This window comes from Rousettus aegyptiacus, unplaced genomic scaffold, assembly GCF_014176215.1.
Source record: "Rousettus aegyptiacus isolate mRouAeg1 unplaced genomic scaffold, mRouAeg1.p scaffold_m13_p_10, whole genome shotgun sequence".
NCBI classification, from domain to species: Eukaryota; Metazoa; Chordata; class Mammalia; order Chiroptera; family Pteropodidae; genus Rousettus; species Rousettus aegyptiacus.
This window is the reverse complement of record NW_023416285.1, coordinates 65,218,237-65,236,572: the sequence shown is the minus strand read 5'-3', so window position 1 is coordinate 65,236,572 and position 18,336 is coordinate 65,218,237. Positions and strand designations below refer to the sequence as shown.

The following is an 18,336-nucleotide window of genomic DNA, read 5'->3' as shown; positions in this document are numbered from 1 at the left end:
TGTTCGCCTTTTAAAGGGGGTTTTGATTCAGTAATAGCCTATATAAAATGTAAAAAGGTAATAATGATAGCTGAATTTATTGTGTTTTCTATGTGATTGGCAAAGGGCAAGTACTTTAAATAAATTTTTGTATTCTGAAGACTTAATGAGTTTGCTGTTATTGTTAAACCCGCCAATTTATAGATGAGAAAACTGAGGCTTAATAAGATAAATAATTTCCCACAAGATCACTTAGTAAGGTTAAGGGCAAAATTCAGATCCAGGACCATCTGATTTTAAAGTCTTTTCCCTTAACCACTAAGCAATAGTTTCCATAGCTGGCGAATTCTCCCTTTTGTGATTAATTCCATGGCTTTTTTGTTTGTGATATTCTTCCCTATTCCATGACAAACTATATGCTTACCAATATTTTATAGTAGCTTTCTTTTGGTTTTGGTTTTTAATTTACTCTTTTAATACAGCAATAATCACTCCCTACCAATTGTTCTTGTCCATTTATTAAATATTCTTCCTTTTCTTACTGCTTTGTGGCACTGCCTTTATTAAATATACCGAACTCATTAAATTACTAAAATATCTGTTTCTGAACTATTTTGCAACAGTATTACATTATTAGTAATTACTGCTTATGAGAAAGGTGGTGGCTATTGCTAAATTAAAAGGGTAAATGGAAAAACCAAAATTAAAAAAATACTAAAAATATCGATAAATATTATTGATATATAATTGATATAATGAGATATACTAAAATAAATTTTGAAATAAAGAGGTTTTTTAAAAAGCGAATAGTTCATTAAGTTGTATCACCCCCTCAAAACTACCAATAAAATCTGTCTGTGTGCACGATGTTTAGAAAGAAAACCAAGGTCTTATCTAGAAATAAAATCTATAGACACAAGCTATTCATAACAAGGGTTTGCTGTAGAAGGGATTCTTCAAAGATGATTGCTAAAGTTAACTCCCAACAATGAAAATCTACAGTTGGTACACACAAACAGGGATGAGATTTCTGAAGTATATACAAACAATACAAAGTCTTTGCAAGAACTCAAAACCTGTGTTTGTTGTTTGGGTCAAACCTCACTGCACTAGAACATCCAGGCTTTGGAGCTCACAACAGGGAGCCTAAACCTTCTATCCCTACATGTATTACTCATCATTCATGTGTGGCTGAAAAGTGATAAATAAAATGAACTTGCTCCTTGAAAAAATTCCAAGTCATATTACTTATTCATAAAGCAAAATCAAACAATCTTTCTGAAAAAAAATTATGATTCTAAATTTATATTTCCTGATAAATTGATGTATAGAAAATTTTCTTATAAATAAGCAGAGCTGTACTCTCCATACTAGATATGTAGCTTGACAACGACATATAACTTAACTTCTTTTTTCAAACAAGCTTTTTAAGGCAGTGTAGTATAACTATTGAGAACACACAGGTTTTGTGGTCAGGCAGAGACAGGATAGAACCCAGACTCCACTACTTATATGTAACCTTAGGCAGACACTTAACTTCTCTAAGTTTCTGTCTCTTCATCTGTACAACAGTTCCCAGAATTCTAAAGTTTGAATATGATAGTGCATGCCAAGCACTTCAGCCTGGTTCCTGGCACTTAGCAAGAGCTCAATGGTGGTGGATGAGGTGGTAGTGAGGGTCAATTAAACACCTTACAACTTCAGTGTAAATATCTTGTAAAAACATCAAAAAGATTTCACAAAGTGAAAGGAGAAAGTGGGAGTGGTTTGGCAAAAGGAAGATGATAAGTGTTTGCACTATCCTCCTCTATGATCCTTTCACAATGAAAAGGGAAATTTTAGGTCAAATTAGTGTTCTGAAAGCAAGCTTGACTATGACCCATGATCCTCTCACCTATGCATAAAAACATAAACATATTTAGTCACTTAAACTCTTTAAATTTCTGTTGCTTCAACCATAAATTACCGATCTTATACAAGTTTTTTTTGTTTTTTTGTTTTTTTATGGTGACATTGGTTAATGAAATCCAGTAGGTTTCAGGTATACATTTTAACATTTACTGTTAAAATGTACACACACACACACACACACACACACACAGATTTACATTATGTGTTCACCTACCATAGTTAGATTTCTTTCTGTCACCACATATTTGACCCCTTTTACCCCATCTACTTCCCTCTTCCCACCTACCCCCTACCCTGTGGTAACCACTAGTCTATAGTCCATGTCCATGAGTCTCTGTTTGTCCTGTTCATTTGTTGCTTTTAGGTTTATATCCCACATATAAGGGATATCATGTGAATGTCAACTTTTTTCTTATACAAGTTTGGTGAAGATTAAGATAAGACCAGATGAAAATGTCTCCCAAACTGTAAAGAACTACACATTCATTGAACCAATGTGTACTGTGTGCTTCTTATATACCAGGCATATTCCCAGTGAAAGGAAGCATGGATAAGTAAGTTATAAGATGCTGGTCTGTCAGTATCAGGGTAGTTGAAGCAGAAGGAGATGGATGCAAGTAACTATGAACCACATTACAACTGATATGTTTATGGATGCATGTGTAAGGGGCTACGGCACAGTAAAAAAAAAAAAAAGAAACCATTTATGTATTGAGACATATACCTTTTATCAACTGAATATTAGTCTTTTTAAAAAACCCTTCTTAACATATAATAGAGGGCTTCACACCCAAAGATGCTCAGAATTTGTGTGGACTATAGTCCTTATTAACTATCTATTGCTTGTCTTTACTCACTATATGTCATAAGCTCCACAATAGCAGAGACTTTGTTTTTCTTGTTTATTAATGCAGCTTCAGTGACAAAGAACGGTGTCTAGTACCCAGTAGGTGCTCAATAAATATCTGTTGGTTGGATGGACGGATTTTATGTCTGGCTACACAAGTAATCATCTCCATTTGGAAGTCATTTCATTAACACTTCTACAAAAAATGAAATGTCTTTGTTCCTAAACTTTCACCTATATTTTCCTTTTTTTTTTTTACTCTATTCTTTCGTCATGCTAAGCTGAAACACACTGAATTAGTCCTTCTTCCAATCAGTATATGAATTACTCAGAAGGAGAATTTAAATCAGGTGAGTGTATTAGAAACTATTGTGGTCAGTAGAGAAAAGAGTGTTGATGACATATGCATTGATTAGTAGGATATTTATCACATTTAAATAAGCAGCTTTCCTCTAGAGAGTTGTGTTTACAAGATTATTATTAATATGCCTTTTTATTAGTTTTTATTTAGATTATGGTCTTTAAAAATCTCTACAAAAGCAAAAGAAAACATCCACTAAACAAGTTACCTAAAAAGAAATGAATTAACTAAAAATATTACATATCTATTCAAGTTCCATGTAATTATCTTCCTTCTACGCCCAAAACACCTCAATGCACTCTACTGTATACATTTCATAATGTTTTTATATTTTATAATGTTTTTCCTACCAAAACTAAAGTTAAAGGATATAAAGTACAAAAGTATGAGTATCGTGTGTTCGACAAGATAAATTCTATATATTTTTAGTAAGAGTTAATAACCAGAAATGCCAAACCTTAAATTTTTCAATTTAATTTTCTCATTTTTTTCTATTTAAAAATTACGAATCTAAAATTTTGCAAGAGAAACAAACTTCAAACAGTTACTAATATATCAAAATAGCAACACTAAACAAAACAAAACTCACTAGAAAGATTATACATGGACTAAGTAAAAATAGGAATCTTTTGTAGTCTTTTGTCAAACCACAGTAAAGATATTTTTAATCCCTTAAGTGAATAATAATAGAAAATGCTTCATGTGGCAGGGCGGTAACCAATCAATTTTTAACACACATTTTCCACTGGAATAAGCTTTTTGGCAATTCCATTTTGCTCATTTGTACTTTTTTTAAAAGAACTCATAATCAGGAGATTAAAATAATTAAGATGTGTTCCTGCATGCTATGTTAGGGAAGACTCCTATTAAAAACATTTGGTATAACAATATTTAATTGCTCAGCTGTGGATTTTTTTCTGCAGAGACATGACATGACAAATTACTCTAGAAGTATTTCCATAATATTTGTAAAATGACAAAAACTACCCTGCAAGATATAAGCTAGTACTGCCCCTACTGGAAACAATGAGTAAAGAGAGTACTGAAAAGTGTCATACAACACTCTTACTAACGAATGTGTGTCTTTATGAAATTTTCAACATTCATCACTTCCAGCACCAACACATTCTGGAGAAAAAGAGCCAAACAGATTGAATGGCTTCTATTTTGCACCATTCCATTTCTGCTTTGGGTCCCTTAACTTAGAAGTAAAAATGGGAGTAATGAGGTTGGGGAGTGGATACCAAAGCATAGACATTCATCAAGGTGCTCAGGTAAACCAGGCTTGGCTCACTACGTCCCTCAAGAGAAGGAAACAAGATCCTGAACAAACCTTTCCTCTACTTTTGAGGATTAGCAGCCTCTAGCAAGAAAAAAACAAAATCCTCAATAAATAATTCATTCTATCTAGGCCTCTGAGAGTGGTAAGAAAAAGAAAATGGAGAAAAAATCCACACCCAGGTTGAAGCCTACTGTTTAGTTTCAGGTACTCACTAATGTCAAGCTGACCTCTAGGACCCTTGGAATCTTTAGGTCAGAAGTGAAATGGCAAGGTCCTCAAGATGTTCAGCCGGCCTAGGCCTCAGCTTCCTTCAGAGAGACCTGCCATTAAGTTATACCTAAGACATCCTGTGAATAGGCATAAGCAAAACTTGATATCCACAAGGCTGACTAACATTAAAAAACAAAAACAAAACAAAACAAAATGAAAACATCAATTAGACAGTGTTATTTCCTTTCATTCTTAGGAACCCAGATGTTTAAAAAAGAAAAAATGAATTCCATCAACCATTGGGGTGGCCAGCATAGTACAAACAGTTAGAGGGAGTGGCTCTGGAGAGATTCAGTCAGTGCAGGGAAGCACGAACCATTATTATTTCCCGTTTGGTCAAATGAACCAAAATGGTTGTACTCTTTCTTGTTCTTCACAACATGAAGACCCACCCAGATGTGCCATCAACCACTGGCAGAAAGTCTGTATTTGAAACTCTTTTGGTAGACCCTCAAAATACAAAGAACCAAAATTGTTAGCCTTGAACTTACTTTGCCTGATTACTGACTCTGGCTTCCAGCTGGAATAATATATGATATCATTGCTTCTAAGGCAAGCCCAGTTTAAAAGCAATCCTTTACTTAGCCTATATATTTGACTATCACTTTCTAATCAGATGCTTGGCAAAAATTCACCTAACTCCAAAACCCTGGCAATGTGCCCTCCCTGGGCAAAGGAACAAGACGTTCACGGGTGTTTTTTTCTATTTTCCATTTGTCTCTCTCTTTTATTACTCAAAATACAATACCTTAATGTGACAGGGAAGAAGAACAACATTAAAAAAAATAAAAATTCTACAGGAGAAAAGTAAAATTGAGATGATGTATCCTATGGAGAAGTACGTCTCATCAGTTTTCAATAAAAGATTTGCTGAGGAGTAAAGCTCAAGATGAAAGTCCAATGTGAATGCCAAATTTATAGATCATCAAGGAAAAACAAATTAGTGGGAAATGTATTTTAATGACTGCAGTCCTCATATAAAAAGTTACTGACTTAAATGAATATAAATTAAAATTTGTATTAATGGATTATGTAGACCCTATTGTGTTTTGAAAATGTTTTTATCCTAATGCCTGAGAACAAGTGTGAAAAGAAAGTGACCAACAAGCATTTTGATGCCCTGAACCAGGATTAATACTCCAGCAATACATAGAAGCGAAGGGCATGGCTTCAGTATCAGATAGGTCTAAGTTTTAAACTGGCTCTGACACTTACTAATGGTAGAACCATAGTCATACGGTTAATAACTTGTCCAACTTCTGCTATACAATCCTCAAGTCTAAATCAGAAATTCAAGAAAATTATTTATAAATTGGCTGATGAGAATCTAGGACTTATTTTTCTCACATTTTTTCACTATAAATGTGGTACTTAGCTACTCAGACCACCCTAGAAAATCCTACTTGGTCCTGGATCCCTAGAAAAATGACACAAATGGTACTAATACAGTGATATCTAATCCACATTACAAAATAAACTGTGTGTACATCTAAGAAAACATATATGTTTCAATCTTATAACTCCACTGTCCAGCAGACTGCATGTGTTCAACAGATCATTACTACATGAAATAGAATAGAATATTTTCTTTTGAAAAAAGCTTTCCAATTTTTTCCCTCCACCATTTAGAAGTGACACCTCTCTTGTCAAAGAGCTAGAGAGCAGAGACTTTCCTGAAAAAGAGAGAAAGTAAAAAGATAACTTCTATTTCTGAGAATTAGTAAAGTTTAACCTAGTGTTACCCCAGGTGTTCTGAATTGTAAGGGGAAAAGAGAGTAGAGGTCTTTTGAATTAATAAAAGAATCTAGGCTACTCACTTTTTTTAATTCCAAGTGTCCTTCATCTGGAACTTTTCCCCATAAATTTCTTAGAAAAATTAAACATCTAATAATTTAGTGTTGCATTAAAATGTTAAATCTCATACATTATTTCCAAATATCCCGAAATCAAATGATGTTTAAGAGTGATGCATCAAGACAACCCACTATTTTGATCATTTCTCCATGAGATTATAAAATGATCAGAATTATAAGGCTCACAGCACAAATTTCTCTAATGAAAATTGCAGTAAAAGTTGACCATGTTAATTAGAATGTTTGGCTGCTATCACAAAGACTCAAAATTATAGAGTCTTAAACAGGTAAGAGCATATTTCTCACTCACATAAAGACCAGGTAGGTGGCCCAGGGCTGATGTGGTATTTACATTATTTTCAGCAAACCAACTATGGTTCTTCCATCTTTTTGTTGAAACGTCTTCAATACACAGTTTCTTATTATAATTCAAGTTGGCCACTCCTGCTCTTGCCGCCCTAGTAGTATTTTAGCAGAGAAAGAAGGGGAAAGAAAGGCATGTTTCAATCCTTTTAGCACATAGCCTCAAAGTGGCCCACATCATTTCTATGCATGTCTTGTTCACCAGAACTTGGTCACGTCTAGCTGCAAAGATAACAAGGAAGCATAGTCTTTATTGTGGGTGGCCATGCACTATGTAAAAAGGTAAGAATAGGTGATGAGGACATTAAGAAGCTCCTTCCCTAATGGCCAAAACAAGGTGTCTCTTTTGACTAGTAAACTACTCAATTATTTATCCATTTATCACAGGTGTCAATCTGTGGCAAGTAAACTCCATGTTTATCACAAATTTTTAAAATTCCCATGGGCAAAAAGTTCAGCCTACTACTACAAGTGTGAAAATGAAGACTCTACATTCTGAGATATACTTGTGAATAAGGTCAACAAAGTCCCTAGTCTCACTTATTTTATAGTCTAGCAGAGGGAGACAATCAATATGTAACATGAGAAGCAAATATAAAACCAAATGATGCAGACGGCTACTCAAGGAAGTCTGAGAAGTTTTGATCTAGAGCAGCCATGAGAAGAGTTGGGAAAACAACATTAGAATAACAGAGACTAACTATTGTTAGTTTAAAATGAGTAATCAGCAGGTTGTAAAAATGTCTTACATGTTTTTAATTGAATATATAAAAACAGATAAAAATAAGCAAATTCAATAATTAAAAATTTGTACATTATTATTGCTTTAAAACACTAATCATAGATTGATTTTAAGTAAGATAACCTGCCATAATTTTTAAGAATTTAAAGGTAGTTTTTATATTTAAAATATTATGCAATATTATATTTCACTATCACGACCCAAACTAAGTTAATACATTCTTGAGCTATTGGGAATCCACTCATAAAAATCTTAACCTAAGAACTCATAGTGCTAGCCTAAGAGCACATCTCCAAAGCATCTATCCTTGGCCTGAGAGCAGATTAGAGAAGAGGTCAGTATTACTTAAATAATCATGATGTATTCATAGCATATTTCACTGGTCACAATTTACCTAAAAAAAAAAGACCACACTTTAACTTATGAAAGGTTCTATAAGTGAGATGATTACCCCAAGTGACAAACCTTTGTCAAACTCATGGGCGGTGAAGGTAAGCTGCCACTCAAATGCCACTATTTTACCCCAATAGCTTTGCTAATACAGCAGTCAGAAAGACATCAAGTCAGACACAAGGTCAGGGGAAATTTTCATCTACTTCCTACCTTCAAAACCCCATTTTATGTACTGCCAGAAAGAAAAAAAAAAAAAAAACACTGTCAGTGATTTCAGGATGTATCTCAATTTCAGAAATGTGTAAATGTGAAAAAAATGGACATCTTAGAATCCATGAGAAATGGTAATATTCTTCTAGCCAAATCCGCTTCTTTAGTTTTCAAAATGAAAAATGACCTTCACTATTTTCAGCTAAATCACCAAAAAGGAAAGTTTTTCTCTGTATTATGTTACCATCACCCTGATTTCTACCTCTCCTTGTTTACAAGTGCTTAATACAAATGTCCAAAAAGATAACGAATACATCCTCATGTAACTCTTCTCCAAAAATATTTAAGACAGTTCATTCAAAACAAATGCTGATTACTGTAGGGCTCTACAAGAAGGCTACAAAAATGAAAAACAAACAAACAAAAAAAACAAACAAAAACAAACAAACAAACAAAAAAGCATCCCCTCCCAGCCATGGTTTTGAATAAGTTGAGAAATAAAGCAAGTGTTTAATAAAGGCTCGAGTCTAAATATCACTTTTATTACTGATAAAGGCCAGACTGGGTGATGGAATAGTACATCTGTCAGCCAAGGTGGCTTGCTCATATGGAGCTCCAGAATCAGACAGCCTTCTCCTCCAGGTCATAGGTAAGCAATGACAAGCGAAACCCCCCGCCATGAAGAAGCAGGAGAGAGTGTCTGCTCCCTGCTACCAGCTTGCTCTGAAAAATAAGAAGAGTGGAAAAAGAAGAGGCTGCCACCCAATAAGGGCAGATTCTAATGCTGAAAGAGCTGAGCACCACAGAGCCCTCCACAGCAGGGCCCTTCCCAAGAGGAGAAAAGGCATAGATGAGCCCATTCGATCATCTCAATTTTGCCAACCAGAAAAAATACTCCTCTCTCTAAGAGAAGAAGAAGTAAAGAACCAGAGAGAGACCAAGAAAAGCCTAGGAAAATCCCTACTCCATGGAAATAAGGAGTATGGGAAAGGTATTCCTCTCTAAAACTTGTCTTTGTCGTTGTTTTGATGAAATAATGTGAAAAACACTGTGACATAATAAGAAATATAAGTTTAGTCTCTGCTCCACCACCTCAGTTCTTGACACACAGCTTCTAAAACCCTTTCCTGAGTAACAGGGGCACTAAGAGCATCTTTTGTTCTAATATTTGGTCTTTGACCCTGTTTCCTAGTATACAGAACTCCTAAATCCCTTGGAATTTCCTGGGTGATAGGAGTATCTTTTTCCCTAATAAAGTGACTCTTCGAGGGTTCCTAGATAGCTTGTGGATGGGGGCCGGTCACCAGGAAGACCAAGCCATGAACAGAATCCTAGAACTTCCAGCCTTCCCCTTATCCTCTAGGGAAAGGACAGGGAACAGAGATTGAGTTAATAATCGATTATGCCTTGGTAATGAAGCCTCCATAAACTCCCTAAAGTATAGAGTTCAGAGAGCTTTTGGGTAAACATATCCACATGCTGGGGGCATGGCACACCCCAACTCCTGAAGAACAGACGTTCTGCACTCAGGACCCTTTTGGACTGCACTCTATGTACCTCTTAACCTGGCTGTTCAGATGCATCCTTTGTAATATCCTTTATAATAAGCTGATAAACTTAAACAAAAGTTTCCCTGAGTTTTATGACCCATTACAGCAAATTATCAAACCTGTGGGAACTTCAATTTAAAACTGGTTGGTCAAATGTATGAGAGGCCCAGACTTGCAATTGCTGTCTAAAGTAGGGGTGTGGGGGTGGGGAGAGCAGTCTCCTGGGACTGAGCCCATTACCTGTAGAGTCTGCAGTTAGTGTCATAATTGAATTGCAGTCACCCAGTTGGTGTTTAGAGAGTTGGAGAATTGGTCGGTATGGGAAAAACCACTACACATTGGGTGTCACAAGTGTTGATAGTAGAATGTGAAAGAAACAAGAGGTTTTCTTTTTTAAATGCTATACAATTTTCCTTCTCAGGAAAACTATGAAAAATCTTGCAATCTGTAAACAATACTCTGGTTTGACTTTGGAGATAATCTTTCTCTGCTTCTTGCCTCACTTTTTTTCAAAACGATATCACCAGCGCTTATGCTGTGACAAATCATTACAAAACATAACCTCCCAGGGCATTGGTGAAGTGTGAAACAGAGCTAAAATGAGCCATTATACTTCCAAGCCTGGCCCTATGGCTTGGGACCTAACAGAAGTACTAGAAGACTGAGAAAGTAAAACTCACCAATTTGTTATAGGACAAGCAGAATACTGTTATTTATTTTAGGTAAACTTGATTGTTATAGAAGAGATATTCTGAAATTTAATATATCATTAAAAAAACTAATTCTACCTACAAAAACCACTTGAACAACTAATAATGGCATGCCTACCATCTGTCTTCATTGCAAGGACAGATACATTTTAAAACTAAAGCAACATTTATCTGGGCTATCATGAGTGGCTATGTAACTCATTTGTATTTTGTTTAAAAATCATTTTCCAAGTTGGGTATTTTAATTTAGAAATGTAAATTCTGCCTAAAGAAATAACTGCAGATAAATAATACATGTATTTATAAATTACATTCTTAGGAAGTATAAATACAGCTGCTTCTACTATATAGTTTAATATCATTTTATAACTATAATAAATTATGCTGTTTTTCTTTGTGGCAGATATAAACATCAGCAATGTATTGTAGAAACAATGGGATTTAAATCTAGATTTAAAGAAAAATATTGTTAAACATTATCAAACAATAAATATTTTAAAAAGTAAGATTTTTCTAATATGCTCAATTTCCTTAAAAGTTTTTAACATAGATAGACAAAGTCTAGGTGAGACTATATTAAGGTTTTACTCAGATAAAATACTTTGACATTTGTAATATTTTTGGCTCAGCTAAAAGAATAAGCAATTACTATTTATTGAACACTTACTAAATGTAAAGCATTTTACTTAATGATGTACATATATAATCTCATCCGATCCTGGCAATAACACTATGAAGGAGGCACTTTATTTCCATTTAGATGAAAAAACAAAATCATACTTTCTGGTTGTACTATATTAAAAAAAAAATCTCCATAGGCTACCACCAAATAAGTAAATCCACACTGTGATTTAAAAAAAGCAAAGTCACTTTTACAAGTGCATACATTTACTAATGAAATAATAACTGTATCCATGTTCAAATTAAACTTACTTTTTCTACATTTTAAACATGAAACAAAATTATTTGTTAATTAGCAGACATGTGTTAAATGCTTAAAACATAGACTGCGATTATTGGGCCTTGGAGATAAGGAAGAGAAAAAAAGGAACTGAGAAGATGTTTCATCTCCTTTTGTTTTTAAAAACATATCCACTGTCAATAAAGATTAGATTTTTCCCAATACGCAAAAAGGTTGTCTTTTGAGCACACAACATTATCTTTCTCTCATTTTCTAAAGCCTGAGCCAAATATAAATCTTATATTTATATTTATATACAGATCTCTTGCTGACTAGTCCTTAAATCGCCACAACCACTAAGCCAACAGTTGGCAGTAAGTAGAAAAACGTAGTTACTTATGTTTAATTATAGACTTCCAAGACCAAAATCTTTTTCTTAACCAAAGTTGTCTAGAATATTCTTAGGCCATAAAGTCAACATTGAGGTTCGAGTGACAGAGGCCTGGTAAAGAGTGGTAGAAATGAGTCTCCAACGAAATCACCTCTCAATCATGGTTAAGATTTGCATCTAGTTGGCTCTCAAGCCCTTTAGAAAGAGCTAGAAGTTGCCCTCATACTCAAAATAAACTCAAATATTCTACCTTCAAATCAAAGTCTATAAAAGGGACAGCTCACCTTTTGCTATGACATTACACTAATGGATGAAGTGTATACTATATAAAATAAGCACATCCGTAAATAAGGAGCCATCACGATGCCTAGCTTATAATTTCGCCTATACTGAAACACTACTTGTAAGGACCCAAAACTCACTGAGAACATAGTGCTAGCCAACGTAATGAGCAATTATGATAAAAGTAAGATTTTAGTGTCTTAAATGACTTAAGATACTTTAGTATGTTAAAAGACTTCTTTTCACAGTCTTTTTACTTTTTTTCACTTGCTGAAAGAATCACATAAAGTACCATGGTCACATCGGAGGTAGTCTAATATGGGACGTAATACCAAAAATTAATTATAAATATAAGATAGCTTAGAACTAAAACTATGTCGTTTCTTCAGAAATCTCTAATGAGGTGTAATATTAATATTCTTGGGAAAACACTGCTGTGTCTTGTTTTGAAACACTTCTGTTAGATTTTGGAATTAGAGATTCACCTTAAAGAATACCAGTGGCAGGTAGAGGCAGGGTGAGGAGGTTGTCCATGTGGTAGTACAGAGAAGAGAGAAAAGATGGTAGCAGTGGCCTAGAGCTGGTTATCAGAATCCAAGGGATGAAAGAGTGTGCATGGAGGGAGGAAACGGCAGCCCAGTGCAGGTGTTAGAGTCAAATCAGGGTGAGGAGGCCATTGTTGCACAGTAGAGGTTGTTGGAACCCAAGAGGGCAGAGAGGACATCCAAGTGGAGGCTGGAGGCAGTTAGAACCCAGTGCAGGGTATCAAAACATAAGCAAGGTGAGGGGGCTGTCTAAATGGCTACCAAGGCCCCTTGGGGAGAAGAGAGGTGAATGAAGTAGCAGCCCTAGATGAGTCATCAGAACCAAAGGAGATGAGAAAGTCATGCACGTGGAGGTTGGAGGAGAGCAATACCCCATGACAGAGTTTCAGAGCCTGAGCAAAGAGGTAAGAGCATCCGAACAGGGGAGTGGCAATGGCAGTATTCTTGCAAAGGATGTCAACAGCGGCACCTTTACATGAAGTGAAAGAGAACATCTATGTGAACCTAGACATGACCTGGAGCAGGAAGATAGGGGCCAGGTGAGGTAAGGAAGGAACAAGAAGGGAAGTAGCTCTAATGGAAGACTGGTTACATATAGGGAGATTTACCAAGTCATTTACTATGTTGAGGGTAATGGGAGATAGGTTCCTCGCTGTTAGAGAAGGGAGTTACAAATAAGGAAAAAGAGAAAACGAAATAAACCCTCTGTTAGAATAGAATTATGACATTAGAATGAATTCATGGTTTTTAATAGATATAGATATAGGTATAGGATTTAGATATAGGTATAGGCATAGATTATAGATACAGATAATAGATATAGAGATATAGAAAAAATATATAAGGAATATTTGGTAAATATACAACCATGGTGAGAAATTTTTAAATATTTCTGTCAGAAGCTAACAAATCAAAGAGATAAAGAATTTTAAAATTGTAGCTTTGAATCAATTATTAATGATTATTTATATTATAATAATATATTTTATTATACATAAGATATATAAATATTATATATAAGCACTATGAGCTAAGGGACATTTTTGGAACCCTACAAACAACAATTAGAGAATAAACTTTCTTTTTGAGCTCATATGAAACATTTATAAAAATGAATCACATACAAACAAGAAACCATATATAAGAAAATTAAATCATTCAAAACACATTCTCTAACTACAATCTAATAATCAATCAAAAATAAAAGTTTTTAAGAACCCATTTATTTATAAACTTAAAATATTCAGTCTAAATAATTAATTAATCAAAGAAAAAAGTCAAAGTAGAAATTGTGAAATACTTAGAACTGAATAACAATAAACATAATAAAAACTTTTGGAATAAGGTACAAGCAATATTTAGAGGGAAATTTATAATCTCATGCATATATTTGAAAATAAGAAGTTAGGTAAAAGAACATCAGAGCAAAACCAGAAAAATAGAAATGAAATAAAGATAGGAACAGAAATCAATGAAATATAAAACAAGAACATAAATGAGTATATCAAAATAAAATAACTAAAGTCAATTCTTTGGAGTGACTAATAAAATTATGCTAATACTGAGCAAAATCAAAAAAGAGTGAACACAATAAAAATACTAGGCATTATAAAAGGAATAAAACTATACATTGAAAAAAGGTTTAACATTTTTAAGAGAATTCTATGAATAAATTTATGCCAGTAAATTTGAAGATTTATGTGAATGAATAATTTCAGCTGATATAAACTACCAAATTAATCTTAAGAAACAGAATAAACATTTAAATGATTAAATTGGAAGTTAAAATCTAAAATGAATAAAGCAAAAGGTCCTAATGATTCTTCAGGCATATTTCACTTCTAAGCAATTCATAATTCTTTTCTTATACTTCTAAGAATACAAAAAATAAAACTCACCCTAACCAAACCCATGATAGCCCATAAAGAGAAGTTGTATGCTAATCTCACCAATGAGTATAAATGCACATACTAAATTAAATATAAGCAAACTAAATCCAGCAATGTTTGTTTTTGTGTGTGCGCATGCACATGTGTGTTGTGTGAGTGTGCGTGTGTGTGTGTGTGTGACCAAGTTTAACCTATCCCAGGAATGCAATAATGATTATTTAACATTTAAAATTTTTAAATACAATTCACCATATTAACAGAGTAAGGAAGAAAAACTATATAGTAATCTAAAAATTTTAGGATGTGCATTAAATGAAATTCAAAACTCATGCATTATAAGAACAACAACTCAGCAAACTAATATTAGGAACTGCCCTTGCTTGATTAAAAACAAAACAAAAACTCATCAAATATAAAACTGAATGGTTAAATTTTAGAACATTTTCTTTAAAGTCAGAAATAATGCAAAGATACCTATCTATCATTGCCTCTTTTGAAGAGTGTCCTAATATACATAATCACACTAAAAAAGAAAGTAGTATTAAGTGTGAAAAGGAAGGAAACAACTGCTATTATTCATAGATATCATTCCCACAAAGGAAATCCAGGAGAACCAATGAATCATAGCAAGAAATAAGAAAACAAATATAAATGTCAAATGCAAGACTGCTGGACATGTGATCAGCAGTGAAAAGTCAAGGTATTCCTATATGCTGGCAACAAACAATTAGAAAATTTTAAAAATTCAATTCGCAATGGCATTAAAATGTTAAAAATACTCCCACCAAACCTAGTAAGTCCCTTTTATAGAAAAAACTATAAAACTGGTCATATTGATTTTGAAATGCTGTGGTATTAATTCTGTGATAGATAAACTGAACACTGGAACACACTAGAAACTAAGAAATAAACCCACCACTGTATGAGATGTCAGTATATTACATGTCAGTGGGAAAAGGATAAGCATCTTTTTCTATCAAATAACAGAAAACCAACTATTAAAATGGCTTAAACAATGGGAAGTATCATCTCACAAAACCAGATTTTTCAAGGTAAGGCTCAGAGTCAACATTAAAGTCAGGTTCTGTTCTGTCTTCCTGAAGATAACAGCAACCTTCTTTCATTACCACAAAATGCTCCAAGTGTCATAAACATATATCAAGAGGCAGAAAAAGGATTTTATTTTTTCATTATGTATTTTTCTATAATGGCAAATGAAAATCTTTCCTAGAAACACCTTTAGCAAACTTCCCTTTGCCTCTCTTTGGCCAGAACTGCTAAACCAATCATTAGGTAGGGAAGTGAGAATACCAATATGGTCTGAGAAGAATCAGGATTTACCCGAATAATGTGGGGGAAAAGTAGGCACTGGAACAAAACTGGTGTTATGCCAACGTGAGAAAGAGAAAAAGGACTGTTGGATAAGTGATCTATAGTACAAGAGAATAGTTCATACATAGAGTGGGGAGACTAGGCTATCCCTATGGAAAAAAAAAAGAAAATTAGAACCTACTAAAACTCCAGGTGGATTAAAAATTTGAATGTCAAAAGTAAAAGTTAATTCTTAGTAGAAAATAAAGAACAATGTATTCATCACATTCTTTCTAACCACACCAACACATAAACATACACACACACTCACACACATACACACAAATATAGAATAGCCTAACTCTACAAAATATGGATTGGATAAATTGTTTTATATTCATTTAAATAGTATGGTATAGAATGAATAAACTGGTACTATACATGTCAACTTGGTTATCTTAAAAATAGAATGCTGAAAAAGCAGATTGTTTAGGGATATTATAGTGTGATGTCACTTACATAAAAGGTAAAACCCATAAAAATATGCTATTATTATTTATGGAAAAAAATTTAATAAAAATATAGAAACAAAAATCAAGTTTATGATTACCTCTGAAAAAGAAAGAAGGAAAATCAGAGCAGGGAAGGATATAGTATCAGAGATGCTTCAACTTTATCTCTACTTTTATTTCTTTAATAAAAAATGATATAAAATAAATATTAAAAATGAGTAAGATATGTTGATATAGAAAGTACATAGATATGTCATATTAGTTTATGTAAATTTGAAATATTTAACAATTTTAAAACATATATCTTGTTTAAAAAATCTTCCCATAAAAATAGTTCATCAACCATGAAAAGGTCCTACCCCACATACAAATTTCTTCATAAAATTACAAATGAAGTTTGACTCTTTTCACCTTTTACTAAGCCACATGCTATACATGTTGTTTAAGGATTAGAGACTAGTTAGTGTGAGACGAAATGCAAATAGCCATAATATTCTACAGAAATAAATTGTAAGGATTGAATAAAGATGACATAAAAATCAGGAAAGGTCCAAATGGCATAAAATTGAAAAGAGATTGTCCAAGGTTAGTAAAATGCTCAAAAAACATTCTTAGTATTGAATGAGAAGCTAAAGATGTCACTGTCAAAAAAAGAAAGGGTATGGGAAGTTTCTAATTTAATTTGGAGAATATGATATAAGACATATGTCAACAGTATGATTTATTACTAATACTACATAAGTATCAAAGTTTTTCCCTGGAAGTGAAAATTTTAATTATTACTATCCCAAGAAGCTCTATAGCAACATACCTGGAGAAGGAGCCTTTCAAAAGCAAGAAAGTTGTCCCACTTGGCAGTCTGTGGGTGTTTCAGAGTTTGAACAGTGGCCAGTCCAAGCTGCAGAAGTCCACAGTGATTGACTAGAGCTTTGAAGTTGTTCTTAAAGAGCTGAATATAGGACATCAGCTGCCCCGGCGTGACTCTTCCTAGAGAAACACAATAATTTATCAGTGAACTCTCTTCCGGAAGTGGTAAAAATAATGAGGAGAATGCCATTAATAATACTGCCTTATATTGGTACAGAACTTCTGAGTTGACTGTAAGCTTTGCTAAGCTATTATGATTTTTACAACATGGTGACAACAGTGAAGTTGAAAATATTACCTGCATTTTGCAAGTAAGAAAACAGATGTTAAGTGATCTGGCCAAGGTCATATTGTTAGTAGAATTCATTTTCTAATTCTGCAATACCCTACTAGTAAGTTCTCAAATAAAGTCACACAAATAAATATTTGCTGAGCTCAACATGGAGTACCTCTCTGAGACATATGATTTGGAAGTCTAAGAGGCAAAGAGGCAAGATTTCTAATTGTGTATGTCTGTACATAAAATATGAGGAAAAATCTGTTACAACTATAGCTAAAACTTTATCCCTGATATCAGTGGGTTCATGACAATAAAAGGATAAAGGTGGCTGTTATACAAAACAAAAATGTATGGAAAACCAGGGTGGCAAAAACACTAGAAGATGAGATATCAGAAGAAACAATGTGGTGTGGGTGATATAGCATTCGCTACAATGATGACCTAGACTTAGGACAAGAGAACCCACGCCATGTTTGTGGGTTACTCTCTGATGCCTGAAATCCAAGTTTGTTTTTTATATCAAGGTTTGTTAATACTTGGCAATGAAACCACCCGTCTTTATTTAGCACTTTACAGTTCAAACATGCAACCATACCCTCTTCTGATTCTCATAACAACTCTATGAGGCAGCATCTGCTGCATCTCTGAGCCCCACCCGAGGCACTGAGTTCAGTGTCATGCACAGTGCTAAATGGCAGATATCACATAATAAATGATTTTGGCTATAGATTATAATACACAAAAAAACACTTAGAAGAAACTTAAAAGCCTGTGATATATTTTTTCCTTTCATTACATTTTTTAAAGAGATTAAGAATTTTGAAGCTCTTTCTTACCAGTTTATGGGGGTGAGCATCTAAAGAGTAAGAACAGTAGGAATAAGTAGG

At 33.8% G+C, this 18,336-nt stretch overlaps 1 protein-coding gene across 2 annotated transcripts in view; it reads right to left on the bottom strand.

Moving 5' to 3' along the window:
* Window positions 1-18,336, bottom strand: part of SCFD2 (sec1 family domain containing 2) — a 346,047-nt gene that overhangs the window by 272,858 nt on the left and 54,853 nt on the right. For both annotated transcript variants that reach the window (XM_016119586.2, XM_016119585.2), the window contains exon 4: window positions 17,114-17,289. In XM_016119586.2, the coding sequence (XP_015975072.1) occupies window positions 17,114-17,289 (176 nt within the window). The remainder of the gene's footprint in view (window positions 1-17,113; window positions 17,290-18,336) is intronic.